The sequence below is a fragment of the Neoarius graeffei genome, chromosome 28 (assembly GCF_027579695.1).
Source record: "Neoarius graeffei isolate fNeoGra1 chromosome 28, fNeoGra1.pri, whole genome shotgun sequence".
In the NCBI taxonomy this organism is placed as follows: Eukaryota; Metazoa; Chordata; class Actinopteri; order Siluriformes; family Ariidae; genus Neoarius; species Neoarius graeffei.
In genome coordinates, this window is record NC_083596.1 from 48,019,404 (window position 1) to 48,038,006 (window position 18,603).

The 18,603-nt window shown below is 42.8% G+C and overlaps 1 protein-coding gene across 2 annotated transcripts in view; it reads left to right on the forward strand.

The window, feature by feature from the left end:
* The window catches only part of zgc:163098 (uncharacterized protein LOC100037380 homolog), a 35,934-nt gene that overhangs the window by 3,518 nt on the left and 13,813 nt on the right, over positions 1 to 18,603 (forward strand). For both annotated transcript variants that reach the window (XM_060912460.1, XM_060912461.1), the window contains exons 5-10: positions 956 to 1,023; positions 4,033 to 4,127; positions 6,055 to 6,119; positions 6,203 to 6,368; positions 8,468 to 8,673; positions 10,906 to 10,949. In XM_060912460.1, the coding sequence (XP_060768443.1) occupies positions 956 to 1,023; positions 4,033 to 4,127; positions 6,055 to 6,119; positions 6,203 to 6,368; positions 8,468 to 8,673; positions 10,906 to 10,949 (644 nt within the window). The remainder of the gene's footprint in view (positions 1 to 955; positions 1,024 to 4,032; positions 4,128 to 6,054; positions 6,120 to 6,202; positions 6,369 to 8,467; positions 8,674 to 10,905; positions 10,950 to 18,603) is intronic.

Here is an 18,603-nt window from a genome sequence, read left to right on the forward strand (position 1 = left end):
ACAAAAAAAATAAAAATTTGATGAGGCCATTATTAAAAAATGTTCTGTTTCCGGTCCACCGGCCGGGTGAGTGCTGTTTGTGCGGTTGAAATTTTTTTTAACACCGGTTTTTCGACATTTTTTTTCGGGTTCGTAAATCTAAAATCGAACTTGACATTTACGCATTCCGCGCAGAATATAGAATCGAATCAGCTCTGCGCATGCACCGTGCGGCACAAAAAAATGGCAGCCACCATGAAGGAAGGACATCCGGAGTTTTCAAACATTTGCTTAAGTGTGAAATCGCAAAATGGTATTCTAGCGAACAACAAAATAGTAAAGATTCAGAAAAACAAATCATTCAGTGATCATTTTAATAGTGTAATTTCATCCGAACTAGGCCTAACGGTTGATTTAGAACTACAAAAAGTCCGTGTGTCGGACCATCATAAACCGTTACTGGAAAATTCGTTTGATCTTGATCCATCCGAGACGTTACAAACAGCTTTTGAGTTTTGTTATGCGAAATTCATTACCTACTTTGTTAATGACCCTGACAGATCTGTAGGAGAACCTAATAGATCTTAATATTTTATTAAATGTTTCTGCTTTTGTAATAAAGTACTGAAAGAAAAAGCAAACACAGCATTGCAATTTCTTATCCATATATAAATAAAATCCCTCCCTCCCTACTGAAAATTTTTTTGCTCACCCGGTGGACAGGAAATGGATTTTTTTTTTAAGGATGGCCTGACAGGAACTTCACAATTAAATATAACTATAAATGGACAAAAATGTAATTCTGTAATAAAAAAAAAATTGTAACTCTTGGCAAATTGCTGTGGTTTAAGAGGAATAAAACACTTCAGAACATGCCGTTATAGGAAAGTAATCGACTGCGGTGTTGATGTAGCACACTGAAACCTGTGATGTTGCATCGTGCGCGTTTATCATACTGTGAATATTTCTGTCGCAGGTCAGTAAAAGGAAAACCGAAGAGAAGAAGAAGAGCAACCTGGAACTGTTTAAAGAGGAGCTGAAGCAGTGAGTGTTGCACTCGACCTTTTAAACACGCATGCCTTTTCCTGTTTCTCTCAGCGCTTCTGTTGTGTCTGAATAATTGAAAGGTGAAGTGATGCTGCTGAAGAGACAACAGCGGAACGTTTGGCCTAACCCCGGCCCCAGGCTACATGCGATTTATGCACAAGCACTATGGAACTATCAAACACTATAATCGTACGATAACAAGCACGCTGCCTCGCTGTGTAGAGATTTTGGGCGGGGTTTTAAAGAATGTCCCGTTTCTAGGCATTTAACAATCGCACAGTTTTGAAGAGAAAGCATGTGATTTGAAATATTTCCATACATCTGGTTCTGATATGGTTAGTTTTTTCATTCCAGGCTTTTGATTGTGTTTTTTCTGACCACCCAGGGCTGCCAGTCGGAACTGAGCTGTTTTGTTTTTTTTGATTAAATGGTAAATTATGATGGATGTAATTTTAAATAAAAGAGGTGTGGATAGTTCTAAGGAAGCAGAATACCAAAAAAAAAAACCAAACTTTTCAGGCTAGAGATACTCTTACAAAAATACAAACGGCTCCTTTAAGACAAAGTCTGTCCAGTGGACCTTTCTCTCCTGAGAATTTCAAATAAAACAAGTGTTGCCAGGCAAAACGAACCTTGCCGGGTAGCACTGATGATGAATATGAAGGAAGATATTGTGAAAAAAAAAAAGGTCCCCTATGGGTCCATGTGGCTACTGTTTATAAATAAAATAATTTTCTAATCCCATGTCCATACAGTAAATATAGCATATATATATTTACTCTGAGGCAGTAGCCACAAAAAAAGAAGCGTAATCTAAAATTGAACAATTTAAAAATCACAGAAATAAAATATAGACCCTTTTCAGTCACGTGACCTTCGTAAACGCGACCACCATTTTGGACATGTAGCGGACTTCGGCTCAAATTGGTTTGAATGCGAGGAAGGCGACAAACGGAGAACATACAAGAAAAAGGAGCGAGATGCAGAAAACACCTTCGCTATCCAGCGACGTAGGGCATTTACAGGGCGAGCAGAGGGAGAAATAACAACAGTAACGACACATTAGCAACGCCGTACAGAAATACCGGTTTATGGCACGGACCCTTTCGGTTCTCGCTCATCTAGCTGCTACAATGACTGCTTAGACTGCAACAATAATACCTAACACACATTTAAGTATCCGTCGTAAAGACGTGAAACTCGTCGAGTGACGAGTGTGTTCATTGATAAGCTAACACGATCTAAAAGTAGACATACCATCACACTGCCCTGGCGCTGTGTACAGTTTACCTTCTATGGTTTGTGCACTCACTATTTGCCATCACTTTCTCCAACCCAGTGTTACAGATTACAGGGAACAGCCTGGATTTAAGAGACAAATACATGTTCCTCTTATTTTGAACACTTAGCCCATGTTTACATTAGACCGTATCAGCGGATTATCAGATTAATGTTTTTAAAACGATTAGTGTGCACACAGCAACGCCAATACACGATTCGTCTGCACACAGCAACGCCGATACACGGATACGCTCGGCTCCGCAGGCATCCTGCGCTCCAAATCACTCCGCCCTGAACAGCGAGTGCCCTCTGGAGGGTGCGCACTCCGGCCCTGCGCAGCTCACAGAGCGCGCGAGTGAAGTGCACGAGCCACGATTCGGGACTGATCTGCTGTGTGTGTGATCCCAGCGCAGATCACTTACCACTCGCAAGTGGAAGGATGGCAAGCCTAAAGACAATCTTTTTTTTTTTTTTTTTTTTGTTACATAGTCAAGAGAGGTGTCGGATCACTGGATCCAGTGTAAATAGCTGCCGGAGCCAACGCCCGAGGTTCCGGAGCGCGCTCCGGCTTGCTCCCCCTCAAATTAAGCGCTGTTTGTAGGACACTGCCTCTGATCTGTCCTACAGTCTACCAACAGCAAAGGAACACAACGCTAGCTAATGTCGTTAGCTAATAGCTACTACAGAAGAACAAAGAGGTTACAATGGGTTATTTTAGCCTATTTGGTTACACACTCGCCGCCACAGAATGTTAACAGCAATGTAATGCCTTTTCTGGCTAATTTTATTCATCTTGCCTCCAACAAAGTGGTCACTACACAAGCGTTGGTATGCCGAGGGCTGCCAATCTGTTAATGGCCGCTATCCATCTTCTCCGTCGGGATCCGATAAAATGATAAACCTTGCCTTGTTTGTTGATGGTTACTACATCCAGGTGCACAACAATATAGTGGCATGATGGAAGTCTTGCTGAAAATAAACACTTTCTTTGCTGCCGTTCCTCAATGTTGGCTGTGGTAAACTATTGGTAGTACACGTCCAAAATGGTGGCCGCGTTTGTCGTGACGTCATGTGAAAAGGGTCCATACCAAGTGTCTGTACTTTTATATTATTCTACTCGTACAGTTCTCGAAACTGAAACTTCCAAACCGAGGCTGACATACACACACTGTCGCCATGACCCAAACGCTTATTTCCCGGACATGGCCCAGCACTAGAGCTCAGTGGAATGCACTTTCCCTCTGTAATAAGCATAAACATGTCGGAAAGTGATTTCTTTCGTCCATTTATTTCGAATGGTGAATCAAATTGTATACACTCACCGGCCATTTTAATCGGAACACGTGTATGCGCAGTGCACTATTGTTACACTCTTACATTCTTACAGCACGATGACGTAGTGGCTACCACGTCTATAAGAGGCAGTAGACACAGCAAAAACGATTTTGACCTTTTTGGTGACCTTGACCAAATGACCCTCAAAATGTTGGAGGTTCTATTTGAGACCAATCCTGAAAGTTTCATGAAGATTGATCCAGCCGTTGTCCTGTAATATAATTTACAAAAAAAGCTACTCCGTAGCAGGCGAGGTAATAAAATTTCACCGACACGGCTTTAACGCCGACGAAGAAAAATGACGGATTATTTTTGCAGGAAGTTTGTATAAAATAATTGACACACATTGTGATGTAGTTATCGTTGTGATTCCTTCCATCTCTGTTGCAGGATACAGGAAGAGAGAGAGGAGCGCTGCAAAAGGAAGAAAAACGACCCAGGAGGAGCGCACACTGATCTTGACCTACCGCTAACACGGCGGTCAAGTGAGACCCCACCCCCTCCTAAACACGCACGCACACACTTCTTACTACTCCAGTACTGAATGCTTTTCAAGCTTTTGTGCACTTAAAATAATAATTATTAAAGAAATATAAGTAAAAGTAAAGCCTTTAAATAACATTTGTGTCTAATTAAAATTATGCTACTGATTTAATGCAACATTTAATATTAAAAAGAATGTCAAATAATTAATAACTAAAGAAAACGAGCCTTAATTTTGACTGAAAATAAGTGTTATATCTGATAAAGAAGTTATTACTTTCATTGGACAGTTGACTGAGCAGTTTGATGACCAGTTTGCTCGTTATTTCATGACAAATTAGAGAGAAAAGATCTGGAAATGATTCCAAGTGTTGAATTTGCATTTGGCTGCTGTTCAATATGTGGTCCAAAGAGGTATTAATGCAAGTGAACGAGGTCATCTTCAGGCTAAAAAAGCAAAATGGACCTATCGGAGAGATGGCAGAAACTTTAGGAGTGGCCATATCAACGATATGGGAAGTTCTTTAAAAGAAGGAATGCACCGGTGAACTCAGCAACACCAAAAGACCACAGAAAACAAGTAAAGTGGATGATCACAGAATTCTTTCCTTGGTGAAGGAAAAACCCTTCACAACATCTTGCCAAGTCAAGAACGCTCTGGAGGAGGCGGACATATCATTGTCAAAGTCTACAATCAAGACACGCCTTCATAAAGGTAAATACAGAGGGTTTACCTCAAGATGCAAACCTTCAAGAACAAAAAGGCCAGGTTGGACTTTGCAAGAAAGCCTGTCTGGTTTTGGAGCAAGATTCATCTCATCTCATTATCTCTAGCCGCTTTATCCTGTTCTACAGGGTCGCAGGCAAGCTGGAGCCTATCCCAGCTGACTACGGGCGAAAGGCGGGGTACACCCTGGACAAGTCACAGGGCTGACACATAGACACAGACAACCATTCACACTCACATTCACACCTACGCTCAATTTAGAGTCACCAGTTAACCTAACCTGCATGTCTTTGGACTGTGGGGGAAACCGGAGCACCCGGAGGAAACCCACGCGGACACGGGGAGAACATGCAAACTCCGCACAGAAAGGCCCTCACCGGCCACGGGGCTCAAACCTGGACCTTCTTGCTGTGAGGCGACAGCGCTAACCACTACACCACCGTGCCGCCTGGAGCAAGATTCTTTGGACAAAATTTAAATTGTACCAGAATGACAGGAAGAGAAGGGTACGGAGAAGGAAAGGAAGGGCTCGTGTTCATGTGTCAAAACACGGTGGACATGTGAACGTGTGGCTACCAATGGAACCAGGTCGCTGGTGTTGATTGATTGATGTGACTGCTGATAGAAGGATGAATACTGAAGTGTATAGAGATAAATATACTTTCTGCTCAGATTCAGTCAAATGCTGCAAAACTGATAGGAAGGCACTTCGCAGTACAGATGGACGACGACCCAAAACGTACCGTGAAAGCAACACTAGAGCTTCTTAACAAATCCGACTGAGCTGCTTTTCGCTTACTGAAGGTAGAAAGACCCACAAGCAAGCAACAAACGGAAGGCGGCTGCAGTAAAGGCCTGGCAAAGCATCTCAAAAAGGAGGAAGTTCAGCATTTGGTTATACCCAAGGGTTTGAGATTCCAAGCGGTCATTGAGTGCGAAGAATTCGTGTCCAACTATTAAAAATGATGCGCATATTTTTAATTTCTAGCTTGTTCAAGTACTTATGGACCTGACTGTGTTTATAATTTTGGTTATTTTAATAATAAAAAATATTTATGTATTTTTATTATTTTAAAGAAGCTATGATTTGATGTGCATGACAGTTTATCGTCAGCCCAGATCTTATTGTTCTAACAGGCTTTGTGTTTATAACTCGTGTGTGTGTGTGTGTGGTAAAAGGCTGTTTTTGGTGTTTTTTGCAGTATTTGATGACGATCCCACAGTGCCCTCGACGACTAACCTTTATATCGGCTGCATCAATCCCAAGGTAGGCACGATATTCCTTGATCTTGCATGCATGACGGCTGCGTTCTCCAGTATGCGTTTTATCGTGTGCTCTGGTTTGCGTAGATGACAGAGGAGATGCTGTGTAAGGAGTTTGGGAAGTACGGCCCGTTAGCCAGCGTTAAGATCATGTGGCCTCGGACGGAAGAAGAGAGGACCAGGGTGACCAACCGGGGCTTTGTGGCCTTCATGACACGCAAGGATGCGGAAAGGGCGCTGGCCGCTTTAGATGGTAACTGACGTTATTTTACTGATAAATTGTTGAAGGATGACGGGATGACGCAAACGTGGTCAGTTAGCCATGACGTGTCTCATTAAATTTGTATTGTGTATGGAAATTACGGAAGCTCTGACTGGGCGTGTCTTGATATCGGGAATTTGGATTGTCAGCTTGTCATGTATGGAAGTCTTAAAGTGAATTTAATGTCCTGAAACCACACTTTTTTTTTTTTTTTTTTCTCCTTGGACAAAGCAGCAGTCATTATGTTGATTGACCATGTGTTTTCGAACTATGGCTGATCCAAAAGGCCATAAATTAATAGAAAATCAATAAACTCTGCCAAGACTGAACCGGAAGATCCTGAAGGGGTGCATGACACCACACGTGTAACAAAAGGGGTGTTCACACGGCACATATTTGCATCGATGCTGCACCGATGTATTTTGTTGCGATATATCTTACACCGGTGTAAATTTTGTGGAGCGTTCACATGTCACAAACCTGCTTACTAGAGAGAAGCATGTTAGCACCGGTGCAGCCCCACTTGCGTTCACACGGCAGTTTTGGCGACCGTGCTATATGATAGTAATAATGCGGAAATGAAATATGCGCATGCGTGAAAATGTACTTCCTTTTCCCGGTTGTCATGGCATCATCAAGCGCCGGGAGAACAACGTGGATGAAGACACCAGTGTTGAACAGTGTATGTTCAAATCCACCAAAATGCACTTAAAACCGCCCAATCTGGCAACACTGGAAGACACGCAGTTCTGTTGTTGTTGATAGTCGCCATTTTGGAAGCGCAAAATACCAGGATGCAAATTATGCAATGCCCGTATGTAATCAGCTCTCCTCACGCGTAGCGAGTCTACCCCTGTAGCGTTCAGACGTCCCGTTTTATATCGGTGCTGCCCCGCAAACTAGCATTTACTCCGGAGTACATTTCTTAAACCACCTCCCGAGCAGGGTTGGATTTGCACCGGTTTAAGCAGCTTTCAGGGGCTACACCGGTGTAACTTTGTACCGTGTGAACGCTCTACCGGGGCAGCCCCGGTGCTACACCGGAGTAAAAGTTGCCGTGTGAACACCTCTATTGATCCAGGTATCAATTTAATTCCCGTCCGCAGCAGTGGTTAGACCAGTCTCAATACGGAATCACGTTTTGGAGAGAATTCTGAAAGTGATTGGGATTCTTGTATGTCGGATGAAGGGCCAGATGATGATCAAGGATATTCCAGAATAAATGGTTATCTTCTCGAGCCCCCAAGACGAGTAACTGCCAGTTCACTCAGTTCATGACAGTCCCGCTCACCGCCGATAGCGCACCACCAGCCAGAGAGAATTGGAAACACAGATTGGTTTGTGGATTTTTATTCTAAGCTGGCTGCTGCAAAATACAGGGGAAATATTTACATGTTCCTCAATGAATGCAGAAATCTAATCTTTTAAAACGTACACTTTATTCAGTGTAATTATTGAAAGAAAATATGAAGTAGGCGATAATGGGGGAATCGACGAACTGTTCAAATGTATTAAATAACGGGCTACTTTTTTCCCCTCCAGTAATTCCCATGTGGTCGTTCTGGTGGTGAATCAGATTTGTTAGTTGGCGACACCAACTCTGCCCACTTCGTTTGCACAAACCTCACCCACTGTCGCTTTAGATTGGTCTCGTTTCTCGGAAATTTGTGAACCAAATGTCCTGTTGTTTATGGATTTGAGCATCCAAACACAATGCAGCACTTTTTCACATTGTAAGATTCCAACAACAATATCCAATTTCAGCGAGTAAACAAGCATGAACCGAAATGACCAGGGTTCTATGCGTGACGTCATGCGAGATTAACCCTGGGGCAAGGCTGCCTTTTTCTAGGATCAGGAAGCCGCAATTTATCGATTAGTTTTGTGTTTGATAATAAAGTAACAAATAATTATTTTTTCCCCTGCTTTATTAATTAATTTTGGTCATTACTCACGATAATCTATATAATTTAATTTTAAAGCACGACAGTAAGGCATTACATACACTTTAAAAAAAAAAAAAAAAACCAGCAACCAGCCCCTCCTCAGCGGGAGTATGTTCATTCTCGTTATTCCTGATTTCCCTGCAGGTAAAACGGTGATGGGTTTTGAGATGAAGCTGGGCTGGGGGAAGGCTGTGAGAATCCCACCTCAGCCCCTGTACACTCCTGTAGGAGTGCTGAAGCCCACAGCTCCGCCTCCTCCTTCAGGCCTGCCTTTCAACGCCCAGCCACGAGACCGCTTTCGCAACGACTTCTCCAAATCCCGCGGCCGCTCGTCTGAGGATTTCTACAAGGTAAAAAGAACAGCTCAATGCTCAGGGGCGTGGCATCAGTCGTGCCACACCCTTTCAACTGTTAAGTGCTTGATGAAGTTTTGAGAAGTATTAGTATCAGAAGCAAGATGAATTTATTCAAGATTAGTTCAGCTGTGTAGTTGTTCACCCCTCACCCCAAAAAGTTTCATTTTCGATCTTGGAAATTGCATTATAGAAACACGGTGTAGGTTGGATGTCTTCAGTTTTTAATCATTACGAAACAAGGAACTACAAAGAAACATTTGTAAAACGTTATTATAGATGTGTCCAAATGTGTTTAAGATATGAAAAGTTGAAATCAGGCATATGAAACCATCTTAGAGACGCTCTACTCTTTTACTCATTAATCCATGCAGTAGATTAGCAATTTATTATTATTATTATTATTATTATTATTTTTCCTCTCTAATCATTTGTCCATTGCATATACAGTGGCATGCAAAAGTTTGGGCACCCTTACTGAAAATGTCTGTTACTGTGAATAGTTAAGTGAGCAGATGATGAACTGATCGCCAAATGGCGTAAAAGTAAAGACGACACCTTTTCTTTTCAGCGTTTTCTGCAAGATTTGTGTATTATTTTTGTATTGTACAAGTGGAGAGTGAAAAAAGAAAAGGAACACCATGCGAAAGTTTGGGCACCCCAATACATTTGAGTTCTCAGGTAACTTTTACCAAGGTTCCAGACCTTAATTAGCTTATTGAGCTGTCGCTTGTTCAAATTCTTTGTTAGGAAAGGTCAGATGATGCTGATTTCAAAGCTGTATAAATTCTTGGACTCCTCAAACTTGTCCCTAAAATCAACAGCCATGGGCTCCTCTAAGCAACTCCGTCGCATTCTGAATAATAAAATAATTGATGCTCACAAAGCAGGAGAAGGCTACAAGAACGTAGCAAAGCGTTTTCAGGTAGCCGTTTCCTCAGATTGTAATGTTATTAAGAAATGGCAGTTAACAGAAACAGTGGAGATCAAGGTGAGGTCTGGAAGATGAAGAAAACTTTCTGAAAGAACTGCTCGTTGGATAGCTAGAAAGGCAAATAAAAACCCGTTTGACTGCAAAAGACCTTCAGAAAGATTTTGCAGACCCTGGAGTGGTGGTGCACTGTTCTACTATGCAGCGACACCTGAACAAATATGACCTTCATGAGAGAGTCATCAGAAGAAAACCGTTCCTGCGTCCTAGCCACAAAATTCAGCGTCTGAAGTTTGCAAATGAACATCTACATAAGCCTGATGCATTTTGGAAATAAGTCCTGTGGACTGATGAAATCAAAATAGAACTTTTTGGCCACAATGTGCAAAGGTATGTTTGGAGAAAAAAGGGTGCCAAATTCCAGGAAAAGAACACCTCTCCAACTCTGAAGCATGGGTGTGGATCGATCATGCTTTGGGGTTGTGTTGCAGCCAGTGGCACAGGGCACATTTTACTGGTCGAGGGAAGCATGGATTCGAATAAATACCAGCAAATTCTGGAAGCAAACATCACACCATCTGTAAAAAAGTTGAAGTTAAAAAGAGGATGGGTCCTACAATAAGACGATGATCCAAAACACACCTCAAAATCTACAATGGAATACCTCAAGAGGCCCAAGCTGAAGGTTTTGCCCTGGCCCTCACAGTCCCCTGACCTAAACATCATTGAAAATCTGTGGCTAGATCTCAAAAGAGCAGTGCATGCAAGACAGCCCAAGAAACTTGTAGAACTGGAAGCCTTTTGCAAGGACGAATGTGTGAAAATCCCCCAGGTAAGAACTGGAAGATTATTATCTGGCTGCTAAGTGTTTACAAGCTGTGACGTTTGCCAAAGGGGGTGTTACTAAGTACTGACCAAACTTTTGCTGCGGGCCCTTTTCCTTTTTTGTCATTTTGAAAATGTAAAGGATGAAAATAAAAAATAGTTTTTGCTTAAAATATAAAGGGAATGAGTCATCTTTAACTTTATGCCTTTTGGAGATCATTTCATCTTCAACTTGCTGAACTGTTCACTGTAACAGCAATTTTGACCAGGGGTGCCCAAACCTTTGCATACCACTGTATCCTTGGGTAAGTGGTATTAATTGTGCTTCACATCCATAATAACTCTAACCTTGACATGATTAGGATGAGGACAGTGAGAATGTGTTGCAGTATTGTGTATGGTTTTATTATTTAACAAACATAAACTTACGTTATTGTTTGTATCTTCATCACGTGGTTTGACGTCACGAACAGACTCTGTACGACGCCGTAGTGACAGTGGTTATCCCATCAGAAAGGTACACGCTCTTTATCCATTTAATATCACAGCATGATTCAGAAAAAGCACACACACACACACTCAGACAGAACAATAGTCTTAGATGGCAATGACTAACATTAAGGTATATAAGGTACATTCTATTTAATAAATGACTGTAATTACTGTTCTAGTGCTGCAGTGCACACACACACACAACACACACAGTGTAAGTAAGGCGTAGATGAATAACCCCCTGCAATGTTGAGTGAACACATTAGAGAGGACTGTACGGCAATCGGGACACACACTAGATACATGATGTATAAGGTTAAGTTCCTTTTCATATCAAAATCAGCCTCACAACAAGATGCCTCGAAATTGCAATCAATAAAGAATAAAGCTGTCAAATTCAGGCGCTCTGCATTTTAACAAGGGAGTAAACTGTTACACAGTACCCCTCAAAAAAAGATTAAATAATGGACCATTTTGGAGACTAATATTAACCGACACCCTGTAAGCCCTGCCCACTCATCCCCATCTCACACTCTTGTTCATCTCGACTCAATTTTTATCCCCCGCTGGCCGAAAGGCCCGAAGGGGGATTATGTTGTGGCGATTTCCGTCCTTCCCGGGAAGAGTGCTCACCTTCTGAAATAAATTCCTCTCTCAATTTTTGGAGGAATTTCACCAAACTTGGCAGGGTTCTTTGTTATATGTCGATAATACGCATATTATAATTTCATTAACTTGGATCGTGTTTTACCAGAGTTACAGCCCTTGATTAACAAAATTATAATTTGACAATTTCATGAGCGTACACATTCTTCTGAAATCAACTCCTCTTACAATTTTTGGACGAATTTCTCGAAGCTTGGCAAAAGGCCTTGTTATACGATGGTAATACGCAGATTGTGATTTAATTTCGTTTATGAAAATTTTACCAGAGTTTTGAGTCTTGATTAAATAACTTTGAGAATTTCATGAAGGTGTACGTTCTTCTGAAATCAACTCCTCTCACAATTTGTGGAGGAATTTCACCAAACTTGGCAAAAGGCTTTCTTATGTGACAGTTATACGCAGATTGAAATTTCGTTTAATTTGGGCCACACCAATTCGATTAGTTGGTTCTCGGAATCGCCGCTTGAAGAAAGTGCAAAATGAAAATCAAACTCCCGCCAACAGAAAAGGTCACGTGACGTCGAAAACCAATCAAATCGCCCCTTTCACTTTCGATAAAGACTTGTGGAAGAAACATGCCTGTGGAGGGGAGTCCTGCAAAGCCTGTGTTTGTGATTGTTAGGATATTCAGCGAACAGAAGCGTAAAATCTTTGACAGGTGTGTTGAAATTCTGTTTACTGGTTTGCCTGTATTGTTTGGTCTATTTCCACCGCTAATTTTACCATCAGAGCATTTTTTTTTTTTTTTTTTTGCCTGCTCGCTTCATATTTTTCCTGAAAAAATCTGAGAACCAACTAATTAAATTGGTGTGGCCTTGGGCAAATTTTACCAGTTATGCCCTTGATTTATTAACAAACTTTGGCAATTTCATCAAGGTGTGCTTGCTTTCTGAAATCAACTTCCCTCACGATTATTATCCCCCGCTGGCCAAAAGGCCCGAAGGGGGATTACGTCGTAGCGACATCCGTCTGTCCCGGGAAGGGTACTCACCTTCTGAAATCAACTCCTCTCACAATTTTAGAGGAATTTCACGAAACTTGACAGGATTCTTTGTTATATGTCGGTAATACGCGTACTGCAATTCCGTTCAATTCAGTCGCATTTTACCAGAGTTATGGCAGAGGTGCCAGCAGGGGATATTGTGCTCTCGGAGCAGTCTTATTCTGAAATTGAAAGATTCTGCCTTGCTTTCTGTCAAGGAAAATGGAGAACATTTCAATATTTTAGCAAATATATACTTAAATAAATGTATACAGAGAGATACAGTATTGTGCAAAAGTCTTAAGCAAGCTTTTTTTTTCATAAAAGCTTTGATTTTTTTTTTTAAATAGATTTCTATTTTATGACTTCTACATTATTGAGTCAAAACATTACAAAAACATTTTAGAGTTCCAAACATTTGTTTTCCAGCACAAAATTAAATGTTACAGAAAAAAAAGCCTGTATCTGAGCAGCATATTCCATAAGGGAGCACTTTTCAGATAAAAAAAAAAAGTAAAGTCACTTTATTGGTCTCCCTAGGGAGAAATTTAGCTTGGAGTCAGGGAACATTGCTGCATCAAGAAAGGGACACAAACACACATCTAATTAACTAAAAGAACATATGTGCAATCCGGCATTTTTGCTCCAGGTGAACTGTGCAAATTAAAAATCCTAACATTGATACATACAAACAGTTCAAACGAGTACCATAAATACATTCATACATACATACAAACATACCGACCTAACATCCACTCAAATAATATCCATACATGCATACCTATTCATACATCCAATCAATAACATCTATACATTCCTAGATATCTCACAAAAATTAATACCATTCCTACAGTCATATATATCGGGTGGGCAGAAAAAAGTGATACCCCTGTTTAATCAAGAATAACTCAAAAACTAGGCTATGCATACAAACTAAATTTGGTACATGTCATGAGCAGCTAGTTTTAGTCAAGTGGTGAAATTTTCAGCCAAAAATATTCATTAACGCAGGAATAATGAGGAAATACAAAATTCAGGTAAAAAAATGCAATGCCAGACGTTCTTATTGTGTCATCCAGTGCATCTACCAGTGCGTCTGCTGCCTGATGACGTAACGTCTGCGCGTGGCAGTCCCTATAACCTAAACATTCTGAACAGCCTGGTTTTGGAGCATTTGATTTTGTAAAGCCCTTGAGAGAAGTCATGGTTTTGAGTGAAGAAGATAAAGCTGTTGTTAAGGCCTGTGTGGAAGAGAAAGGCTGGGGTGCTAAGTGGCTAATAAAGGAGTTCCCTAGGAAACAGTGGAGCATTGCTACTCTTAACAGGTGGATTAAAAGAATTAAAGAAACTGGTTCCACAGATAGGAAGCCAGGCAGTGGACGACCTCGAACAGCTACAACTGATGATAACAAGGCCTGAGTTGAGGAGCTCATCGCATCCCAGGAGGACCAGCCAGGGTCACATAAATCTCAAAGACAAATTGCGCACGATTTGAACATCAGTCGTACTTCTGTTAGAACCATTACCAAGGAACTTAATTTGAAACCATTCAAGAGAATCAGGGTTTCAAGACGTGATACTAACGTGAAACAGAAGCAAAAGACTCGCAGCCGGAATTTAAACGACAGGTATTCAGCCAAGGATGTAAGACGGATGGTGTTTACGGATGAAAAGGATTTTACATATGAAGTTGCACGCAATAGACAGAACGATAGGGTTTATGGAAGAAAGAAGAATGACATTCCTCCCACAAGACTCTACCATGAAACTTCAAGGTTTACCAAGAAAGTCATGGTGTCGGCTGGTGTGTCTTGGAATGGAAGAACTAACATCCACTTTATCGATACGAACAAAGTGAAGGTGAACTCTCAATCTTGCATGCAGCTGTTGGAAAATGGACTTCTGCCAGATTGCAGACAACTCTATCCAGACGACACGTACATTTTTCAGCAGGATGGGGCCACCTCGCATATAAGCCGCGTTACCCAGGAATACCTAGAACAGAACACTCCAATGTTCATAAAAAAGGATGAGTGGCCCCCACAGTCACCTGACTTGAATCCAATGGACTACAGTGTTTGGGATTCGTTATCCGAAAAAGTTTATGCCGGAAGGACGGAAAAGTTCACAGAACAGGAACTGAAGGACAAGATAATAGAAAAGTGGGATGAAATATCAGTTGCTGAAATTCGAAAGTCCATATCTTTCTGGAAAAAGAGACTTCGATTGGTTGATTCCGAGGATGGAGGCCATATCGACCATCTTCTCGATTAAAGCCGTGGTAAGTAAATAATAAGTCAACGTCTGGCATTGCATTTTTTTTTACCTGAATTTTGTATTTCTTCATTATTCCTGCGTTAATGAATATTTTTGGCTGAAAATTTCACCACTTGACTAAAACTAGCTGCTCATGACATGTACCAAATTTAGTTTGTATGCATAGCCTAGTTTTTGAGTTATTCTTGATTAAACAGGGGTATCACTTTTTTTCTGCCCACCCGAGATGTATATATCAGGGTTTTTTCTAGAAAAATTTAGTATGAGGGCGCTCACCATGGCGAGGGAGCGAAGCGGGGGGGAGATGGTGCCGGTTGTCCACCCCCGCCATGCAAAGCCTTTGAAAAATGCTCCAATGGGATATTCTGAGGCTATCTGAGAGGGAAATTGTAACAAATTGTCTGTCAACATTGAAAAAGAAAGAAGTAATCTTCTTCTGCCCCGGACAGTCTTTGGCTTTCTTCCGTTTCGTGGATGACATCTTTAAATGCCCAAGTGTCAACAAAAACAACTCGCGAACTACTTCTGTCAAAAGCTCCCGCGCTGGTGGGTGAAAGGTCATTCAGTCTCGAGAAATCTCGCTCTACAAGTCAGCTGACCTTGTATGTAACCCATGTCAAATCTCGCGAGAGCAGCCGCGACAAGTAAACAACTAAACAACATGGTGCCTCAGTCTGGAAAACGCCAATTCGGATTGTTTTTGCACCGTCTGGCGGTGTATCTACTATGATTGATTGGAATATTTTTGGAGCAATTATAACGTATTTGATGATCAGACACATTGTCACGTAGTGTTGCTGGGATGTTTTCACGGAGTCAGTAAGGGGGCACATGCTGAGAGTAAGAGGGCGCAGCGCCCCTGTTCCCCCGTTTAGACGAAAGTGTGTGTGTGTGTGTATGTGTATATATATGTGTATATATATATATATATATATAACTAAATATATAAAAAAATCTCCTTCTCACCCCCGGTGGGGGGGGGGGGGGGGTATCCATGTCATCCTCATGCTCGGGTCCTCTACCAGAGGCCTGGGAGTTTGAGGGTTCTGCGCAGTATCTTCGATGTTCCTAGGACTGCGCTCTTCTGGACTGAGGCTTCAGATGTTGTTCCTGGGATTTGCTGGAGCCACTCTCCCAGTTTGGGGGTTACTGCTCCAAGTGCCCCCACTACCACGGGGACCACGCAACCCTTGACTTTCCACATCCGTTCCAGCTGCTCTTTCAACCCTTGATACTTCTCAAGTTTCTCATGTTCCTTCTTCCTGATGTTGGCGTCAGCTGGGATTGCCACATCTATCACCACCACTATGTCTGGTTGGTTAGCCAGGATCTGTTTGTCAGTCTGGAAGCTGAAGTCCCACAGAACCTTGGCCCTGTTGTTCTCAGCCACCTTCTGTGGTATGGCCCATTGGGACTTGGGTACTTCTATTCCATACTGGTTGCAGATGTTCCTGTATACTATCCCAGCCACTTGGTTGTGCCTCTCCATGTACGCTGATCCAGCTAGCATCTTACACCCTGCTACTATGTGCTGGACTGTTTCAGGGGCTTCTTTGCACAGTCTGCATCTTGGGTCTGATCTACTCTGGTAGATCCTGGCCTCTATGGCTCTTGTGCTTATGGCCTGTTCTTGTGCTGCCATGATTAGTGCCTCTGTGCTGTCTGTCAGTCCTGCATTATCCAGCCACTGGTAGGATTTCTTGATATCAGCCACTTCCTCTATCTGACGGTGGTACATGCCACGTCGGGGTTTGTCCCTCCAGGTTGTCTGTTCCTCCTCCTCCTCTGCGCTCTCATCAGGGTTCTGCTGCCTGAGACATTCACTTAGCAGTTCATTCTTTGGGGCCATCTTTCTGATGTATTCTCGGATTTTCGATGTTTCATCCTGGACCGTGGTCTTGATGCTCACTAGCCCTCGGCCTCCCTCTTTCCGCTTAGTGTATAGTCTCTGGGTGCTGGACTTGGGGTGGAACCCTCCACGCATGGTGAGGAGCTTTCTAGTCTTGATATCTGTGGCTTCTATCTCCTCCTTTGGCCAGTTTATGATACCAGCGGGGTATCTGATGACTGGTAGTGCGTACATGTTGATGGCTCGGACCTTGTTCTTACCATTCAGCTGACTTTTCAGGACCTGCCTTACTCTCTGGAGGTATTTGGCTGTGGTTGACTTCCTTGTGGCCTCTTCATGGTTTCCATTAGCCTGTGGGATGCCAAGGTACTTGTAGCTGTCTTGGATATCACCTATGTTGCCCTCTGGTAGGTCAATCCCCTCAGTCCGGATCATCTTGCCTCTCTTTGAGACCATCCGGCCACACTTGTCCAATCCGAATGACATCCCCATGTCATCGCTGTAGATCCGGGTGGTGTGGATCAGCGAGTCTATTTCTCGCTCATTCCTGGCATACAGCTTGATGTCATCCATGTAGAGCAGGTGGCTGATTGTTGCCCCACTACGGAATCGTTACTCGTAGCCGCTCTTCGTGATGATCCGACTGAGGGGGTTCAGGCCTATGCAGAACAGCAGTGGTGATAGCGCATCTCCTTGGTATATGCCGCACTTGATGTTGACTTGGGCAATGGGTTTTGAGTTGGCCTCTAGGGTTGTCTTCCACATTTCCATTGAGTTCTGGATGAAGGTCCTTAGGTTCCTGTTGATCTTATACAGTTCCAGACATTCCAGTATCCATGTGTGTGGCATTGAGTCGTAGGCTTTCTTGTAGTCAATCCAGGCAGTGCACAGGTTGGTCTGTCTCTTCTTACAGTCTCGGGCGACTGTTCTATCGACCAGTAGCTGGTGCTTGGCTCCTCTGGTGTTACTGCCAATCCCTTTCTGTGCCTCGCTCATGTATTGAGCCACATGCTTACTCATTTTTGCCGCAATGATGCCTGACAGGGCCTTCCATGTTGTGCAGAGACAGGTAATTGGCCGGTAGTTGGATGGGATGGGTCCCTTCTGGGGGTCCTTCATGATTAGGACTGTCCTGCCTTGGGTTAGCCATTCTGGGTGGGTCTCATCCCTCAGCAGCTGGTTCATCTGTGCTGCTAGGCGTTCATGGAGTGCAGTTAGCTTCTTCAGCCAGTACGTATGGATCATATCGGGGCCTGGTGCTGTCCAGCTCTTCATCTTTGACACTCTTTCTTGGACGTCTGCCATTGAGATGGTTACTGGTTCTTGTTCTGGGAGGTTGCTGTGGTCAGCTCTTAGGTCCACTAACCATTGGGCATCGGTGTTGTGTGATGCCTTTCTTTCCCATATGTCTTTCCAGTATTTTTCCACCTCAGCTCTTGGTGGGTCTGAACGGTTGTTGTTCCCCTGCCACTGAGAGTACACCTTGGCTGGTTCAGTGGAGAACAGCTTGTTTATTCTCCTGGCCTCTCCCTCCTTGGTGTATCTCTTCAACCGGGTGGCCAGAGCTGTTAGTCGCTGTTTGGCAGTTTCGAGTGCCTCTGGTATGGAGAGTGAGTTGTACTTCCTGGGTGCCCCTTTATTCACCATGTTCCCTTTCTGTAGTTCAGCTAGCTGGCTAACTTCTCTCCGTGCTGCCTTTATCTTGGCCTCTAATCGTCTCTTCCATGGTGGATACTGTTTATGTCCCGAGCCCACCTTGTGTCCAAGCATCTCCATGATTACTGTTGCTGTACTGTGTATCAGCTTGTTGGTCTCAGTGATGGTTCTTGTGGAGATTGTCTTCAGAGCAGCATTCACATCTACTAGTAGATCTTCTGAAGGTACTTGGCAACTCGGCTTCGGTAT